Source organism: Tupaia chinensis, unplaced genomic scaffold (genome assembly GCF_000334495.1).
Source record: "Tupaia chinensis unplaced genomic scaffold, TupChi_1.0 Scaffold143624_1, whole genome shotgun sequence".
Taxonomy (NCBI): Eukaryota; Metazoa; Chordata; class Mammalia; order Scandentia; family Tupaiidae; genus Tupaia; species Tupaia belangeri.
The window spans coordinates 816424-823536 of NW_006203472.1; the positions used below are offsets into that span (position 1 = coordinate 816424).

At 53.2% G+C, this 7113-nt stretch overlaps 1 protein-coding gene across 7 annotated transcripts in view; it reads right to left on the minus strand.

Annotated features, from left to right (window-relative positions):
* The window catches only part of PHRF1 (PHD and ring finger domains 1), a 42658-nt gene extending 39960 nt beyond the window's left edge, over positions 1 to 2698 (minus strand). For 5 of the 7 annotated variants that reach the window (XM_014582492.1, XM_014582493.1, XM_006164436.2 and 2 more), the window contains exons 1-2: positions 2555 to 2698; positions 2075 to 2191 (exon numbers count right to left, since the gene is read on the minus strand). In XM_014582492.1, the coding sequence (XP_014437978.1) occupies positions 2075 to 2191; positions 2555 to 2648 (211 nt within the window). In that variant the 5' untranslated portion in view covers positions 2649 to 2698. The remainder of the gene's footprint in view (positions 1 to 2074; positions 2192 to 2554) is intronic. The other 2 variants (XM_006164437.2, XM_027766679.1) reach the window with 1 other exon arrangement.
* Positions 2699 to 7113: the final 4415 nt, after the last annotated feature.

The following is a 7113-nucleotide window of genomic DNA, read 5'->3' on the forward strand; positions in this document are numbered from 1 at the left end:
TTGTGGTTACAGTGGCTGGATCTCACATGGCTGACCGCATGGCTCAAGTACTAGACTCTGTGGCTTGAAAAACACATTAAGCACATATTTGTGTATGCCCAAAAATCCCAAAAGGAGGGAGAAATGGAGAAGGGATTATGGCATGACCATTCCCCATGGGAGTTGCTTTCTCACTCCCCTCTCCCAAGGAGGTGTACATGCCCTCTGGAAAATTAAAAAACCAAACTGGTGCTGGAAGAACACAGCAGGGTGTTCAATAAAGCTTTCCATACCCACCAGCTACCACCACCTCCCCGCTGCCTTCCTATCACCGGGCCTCACTGTCCGCAAGCCTGGCAACAGCCCCTGCTCTGCCAGCACTGAGGTTCCAGGCTCTGAGCACCATCTGCTCCTTGAAAGCACTCCAGCCCTGGCTCTGTGCCCACTACAACTCGGCTAATCCCTCCCGCTCTCAGACTGTGGCTTCGTGGGTTTCCCACTGGTAGTTTTACCTCACCCCGAAGTCCAAGGGGCATCTTCCTTCCCCTGGCGACCTGCCCACTCTCAGCACCTGTGACCACCCTACAGCTGCCTCACACTGCTGTTTCTGCTGCTAGAAGGTGAGTTCATGGACAGTGGGACCCTGGAACAAGGGTTCCAACCACTGTTCCAACCTCTATTCCAGAGTCTCTGGCATAAGACGGGCCCTAAAAACCTGCGGGAATGAATGAGTCACTTGATAGGACCCACTGCGCTCTGCCTTTGGCCCTGGGCACATCAGTGCCTGTGTTGAGGCCAGCTCCAGACAAGCCAGAGCCCTACTTAGTGCGAGGAAATCAGCATAAGAGCCCAGCTGTGCCCTGTAAGCCAGGACAGAACCTCAAGTCCCTGTTCAGACTGAAAATCGAACTCTGGAAGAATACACACCCAGCACACACCAAACCGCAGGTTTACACTGACTCACACTGAGTTGGTGCTGTCCCTTTGTGAGCACCAACCCTAACATGAGGGTTTTCTTTCCAGAACATTCTAACGCTGATAACCACGGGATTATCTTTAAAGATGTGACACACAGGTCATGGGATGCTTTAGGGCCCTATCTTTCCTGGTCTGAGGACTGTGTACAAAGAAGTCATGTTTAATTCTTACTCTGAGTAAGGGAGCCATGGTGGGGCTGGGACAGGGTGACCCAACTGGGGACCTCACAGGCCTTTCGCCAGCTTCCAATAGCAAGAGGCAATGAGGCAGCACCAGTGCGCCTGAAGCAGCCCTGCCCTTTAAGCAGCGCCCCCTGCGAGGAAATTCAAGGGCACAGATGCGCTGTGTAAATGGGCCGGGAGACCCTCAGTAACATCACGTGATGCACATGCCAGCTCTTTCAGGAATCCTGGTCAGCCGCCGACATGCCCAAAGTCCTGGTCAGGTGGCCTGGGGTCACAGAAAACTCTGAGTCATGCTCAATCTGTACTGTACCTAAAAGATAAGGGCTGTGTGCCCTGTAGGGGTGTGGGGGAGGCGGGCAGTTGCCAGGACTGACCGTCCTTCCTTCCTTCCTTCCTTTATTGCTATAGGGTGCCTGCACTTGCTAGAGAGAGAGAAATCACCTTCCAGGAGGGATGGCCATGCTGTAATCTCTTCTCCGTTCTTCTCTCAGGATGTTAGGCAGGCATACACATGCACATGCACTTCAAGCTGCCAGGTCTGAGACTCAAACCATGTAGTCAGCCATGTGGGATCCAGCGCCTTAACCACCAGACCACCTGCCAGCCCTGCTGGGACCTTTCTGCTTATTCTGCCAGAAACTCCAGTATGGTTCTGTTTTTCCCAGAAACACCTCAGGCTGTGCTAGCCAGTATTCTCAGACATTTTAACTTCCTGCCCTCACTAGAAAAGAGACATGGTGAATTGTGGTCTAACTAAACTTCAGAATGAAGGACTGCAAGAGAAGTGAGCCACTGCTCCACGAAGATGAGGGCCCACGTAGGTACGCCAGGGGCTGCCAGAGGGTATGAGCGAGGGATGCGGCCAGCTGTGATGAAGGCAACAGTTTCACTGCAGACGTGTTATAAGAGGATGTCCCTGCCAGCAATCTCACCGGTTCTGTCTTCCAGGGCCTCCTCGTCAGAGGCCCCTTCCTCATCCTCTTCGTCTGTGCTGTCTCCATGCTCGCTGCCCGTCTCAGAGCCTTCAGTGTTACCATCGCTGCTTTCTTCTAGAGCAAAAACAGGCCCAGAGGCAGCATCGCAACCGAGGCAGCAGAGAGCCAGGGCTGCTTCGCAAATGCACAAGAAGTGCTTAGAGGGACACCTGCAAAGGGCTACCAAGTAGCTGCCCCAGGGTGGGGGATGGGCTGAAGGGGGGGAGCTGGAGAGAAGCGGTATCCATTCTCTGGATGTTTATGTTGCAAGATGCACTACTTTTGCAACTTAAAATCCAAGAGTAACTTTCTCCAAAGACTGAGAGGTTAAAATCAACACACAACCTCCGAAGAAGAGGCAGCCACCTGGAGAAAACACCAGGCAATGTGAATATGGCTTCTCCTGGGAACACCCCCTTTCTGTGCCAGCTGACTTACCAGCATCACCGGCCAGGTCCGTAGGACCAACTCGTTGTCGTCCTTCCGGCCCTGGGCTTTGGGCCACAAGCTTGTCAAGGTTGTCATCATCCATTGCTGCACATTGAGTTCAGCTCTGAAAGACACCAGGGCAAGGTAATTTCCAAGCCATCCCCATGTCACAAACTGCCGGTCTCTACATGTCTCTGACGTTCTGTCCACTTCTATAGCACATGGAGAATGGCCCATGAGCTATAATACACACGCAGCAACCCATACCTTAAAGCTGAACGCAAACACAAAAAAGGCACTGATTCCTCTTTTCAGAGCTACACTCGAAGCAAAGTCTCACTTTATAAAGACCAGCAACATCTCTGTGCAAACAGGCACCTCCAGGACCTCAACTCTGCTGGGATCCCTACGCCAAATCTGAACAAAGTGGCCTTATCCTGAGCTGACGCAGACAGCTTTACAATCAAGGGCCGATCACCCAAAGGGTCTAAGCGAGGGCAGGGTCCCTCCCCTGCTGCTCCCTTGGCAAGTCGCCCTCAGCCAAGACTGTCCAGTCTAGCCTCCACTCACTGCCCAACAGGCAGAGGCCATGCCACTCGGCAGAAACTCCTGACCTCATCCCAAGTTGTCCTCTGGGCATTGCCAATGACCCCATGGCACCCAGGGCTGGGGAGGCAGGAGAACAGACACTAGGCTCCACCTCTCAGCTGCCAGTCCACATGCCCTCAGGCTCTTGTGGACACCTGCCTGCCTGCCACTAGGGAAAACAGCACCTCCCCACAGCGACTTCAGAGACACAACTTGACGCGATCTTTCCCCATCAGGGCCTCAAACTCTGGTCCCCAATAAGGACAATCCACGTGCAATTCCTTTCTCATCAGTGATACTCACCCCATCTCCCGGTAACCTTTAGAGGGAACGTCCCTCACAAGCAGCGATTCCGGACCCACAGCAGCCCAGCGAGCCTGCCCTCCAGCTCTACGCACAGCTTCCCACCAAGTCCCGTCTCCATGGACAGAGACTGCAAGGATAGGCGTGGGGAGTAAACCAAGCACCAGGAGAAGGCTCTCAAGCTCAGGGCCTTGCTCTGAATCCTACGGCCTAGAGCTCATCCCATGCCAAGCACAGTCAATTCCACATCCACGGCGGCAACTGGAGGAAGGCGCTATTGCACCACCACTGTAGGGTGACTCCTGGGTAGCTGTCCCCCCACAAAGGCCAACTCGGGCTCAGGACTGATCCACTGCCCCATGTGACAAAACACTAAAATCCATGACCCTCAGACATTTCTGAGATGGTGAGGGCACATTCATTTGGTAACACTGTCAACTGCCCTACATTGCTACTACCTGAAAACAGCAAACCAAGGAGTAGTTTGCCAAATTATTAATTTTTTTTTTTAAGATGCTTTTGGCTTAGGGCATCTGCGCTTGCTAGAGAAGAAAGAGACAGAAACGGTGAGAGGAAAAATGAGAAAACCCCCAGGGGGATGGCCACACTGCAATCCCTTCTCCTCCAATTTCCTCCTGGGATCTTGGGCACACATGCACACGTGCCCAGTGTGATTTTAAAGCTACTGAGTCTAGGGACCAGCGAGTGGTGTGGTGGTTAAGGGTGCTGGACTCCCAGATGGCCAACTATGGTTCAAGTCCCAGACCCGGCAGCTTGCTTTCTCGCTCTCTTTCTCACTCTGTTCCTCTCTGGTCAAATTAAAATAAATAAAGTTCAATAAAATAATTCTTTTTAAAAAATATTTCATATGAGTGTCCAGCGCCTTAACTACCACGCCACCTGCTGACCCCAATAAAATAATTCTTTAAAAAAAAAAATAAGCTACCAGGTCTGGGTCTTAAACCTCAGTTAACCAGTGACGTAATCGCTACGCCATCTACTGGCTGTGCCAAATTATTAACCCTTCTACCTGCTGCTCTAAAGTTAGGATAACTGGCCTTCTGACTCCCATGTAGTCAACCACAGTTTAGGTCCTTGACCTGGTGACTTAAAACTCAAGCCTGGCGAGTGTGCACGCATGCCTGAAATCCCGAGGAGAATGGAGGAGAAGGGATTGTGGTGTGGCCATCCCCTCAGGGGATGATTTCTTGCTTCCTGTCTTTCTGTCTCTCCTGAAAAGACACACACCCTATAGCAAAAAATCTCTCTTAAAAAAAATAAATAAGGGGACCAGCAGTTAGCATAATGGCTATGTCGCTGGACTCCCACGTAGTCGACCGCAGTTCGAGTCCCAAACCCAGTGGCTTAAAACTCATGCTGGGTGTGTGTAAGTACATGCCTAAGACGCTGAGAGAAGAATGGAGAAGGGACTGCAATGTGGCCATCCTCCTAGAAGAAGATTTCTTGTTTTCTGTCTCTCCTGAAAAGACACACACCCTATAGCAAAAAATCTCTCTTAAAAAAAATAAATAAGGGGACCAGCAGTTAGCATAATGGCTATGTCGCTGGACTCCCACGTAGTCGACCGCAGTTCGAGTCCCAAACCCAGTGGCTTAAACTCATGCAGGGCGCGTGTGCGTGCGTGCCCAAGATCCCAAGAAGAGAATAGAGGAGAAGGGATTGTGGCGTGGCCATCCCCCCAGGGAGTGATTTCTCGCTTTCTGTCTCTCTGTCTCTGTCTGTCTAGCGAGCGCATGCGCCCTATAGCAAATAAATAAATAAATAAATGGATAACCAGTCATGGCTCCCCTCGACCATGAGACTGTATCCCACCACCTGGTGGGCTGGAGACAGATGCTGGAAGGACAGACAGACAGCTGTCCAGACAGCACCATAGCCCATCCAGATGGGGAATCATCCTGTGGGGCACAAGGGGTCACAGGCCCCAGGTAAGAGGACTTAGGCCTCTCTGGCCACAGCTGTGACCAGTCCCACAAAGGGACCCAATGTCATTCTCGACACCTATGCCAATACTTGCCCTGCTCCTGTGTGCAGCACAAGGGGAACCCACGGTCCCTCCCCTAGAGAAACACAGCTGAGGGGGGAGAGAAAATGCGCACACACGGATATACCCTGGAGCAATCCAAAGATACCTGGAAGGTATCCCCAAGACCACCTGGGGACCAGAGGAGGCCCTGCTCCTACTGCCAGTAGAGATCACTGAGGCACTGACAGTGTCTGGCACATGGGGGCTTGCAGAACCACCAGCTCAGGCTCAGGGCTGAAGCCCGTGAGTCCCTGCATCTACAGCAGTAATCCCTAAGGCCTCTGTACTCCTCTACAGCAGCTGGTGAGGACGCCTCCGAAAGCCTCTTTACACCCCTCTACCACGCAGCAGGAACGTTCAAGGTACAGGAGGCTGAACACAACCTTTCCTAGGTCATCCACAACAGCACCTGCCAGCAGAAACAAGGGGCTTCCTTGCCCAAGAAGGACAAAGAACCCAGAAAGCCTCCAAAGGTACTTTCCAAAGCAAGCACCAAGGATGAAACCTCAGTTGGGGACCACTGCGCCCCCTTGTGCACCAGGAACCCCAGAGCCAGAGCGCTGTATTCTTGGGAGCCCAGCAGCCCCAGCCCAAACACGCCTGCCCCGCTTCACCATCCCACCTCTGCCGTGTGCTCCCAACGGGCCCAGGAGCCCTTTTGGCAGTGCAAGCAGAGCTCTGGGTGGCAGGATTACTGTGGCTCTCCTACTCAGCCTCCAGATTTCAGAGAGGTTTTCTCTTTTTCTTTTCAAAGCCAGGGGAACCAATGAATTTGCCATTCGGAACGTTACCAAGAAACCCGAGGGTGTCTGTGTGGCAGCTGCAATGGCGCCAGGACCAAACCTGAGCGTCCATCTCCAGCACTCCCCAGCACTGACAACTCGGCTGTCACTCTGTGTGCTGCGACACCAGCTACAAGCCCTCAGAACAGTACACTGCCACGGAAGTCCGAAAGCTAGGGCGCACCAAGGCCTCTGCTGGGCTGACAGGACACCATGCAGTGCTGCTAAGGGGACCAGAGCCAGGTTCAGGTATCAGGGGACGCTACCCAGCAAGGCACCAAGTCAGAAAGGTGCCATCTGTTGTTACTCTGATTCAACATTCCTCCTCCAGTGGCCCAGGTCAAACCTCACCCTGGCCTCCAGGCCTACCCAGGCCACGACTGGCCAAACTGGTTCACTGAGACCACCATTCTGCTGTCGCAGAAACAAGAAGAGTACACCAACCCCACGCAGATGGTGCTGTAACGAGCTGCATTTAAAAGCGCAGATGGGGTCAGAGGGCTTGAGTCAGCACAGCGCCCTGGCCCTGCTCTCAGCAGCGGTGCGACACCGACAAGTTACTTAGCCATCCAGGGCTCTGGCCCACTCAGAACAGGGACGAGAACAGCGACTTCTGCGAGACCGCTGCGAAGACTACGCGACCTAAACAATACGAAAACAGTCCCGGCAACTGAACAGGTCTGCGGAAATGGAGACGAGGCCGATGAAGGCAGGAGCTGGAAACAAGGCAGTGAAGAATCACGCCCTTCTCCCAAAGCATTGCAGACGAAATCGCGGGGCGCGGGGGCGCCACGAGACGAAGCAGGTGGGTCCTCGCCACATCCTCGCAAGCCTGGGCCAGGCACTAC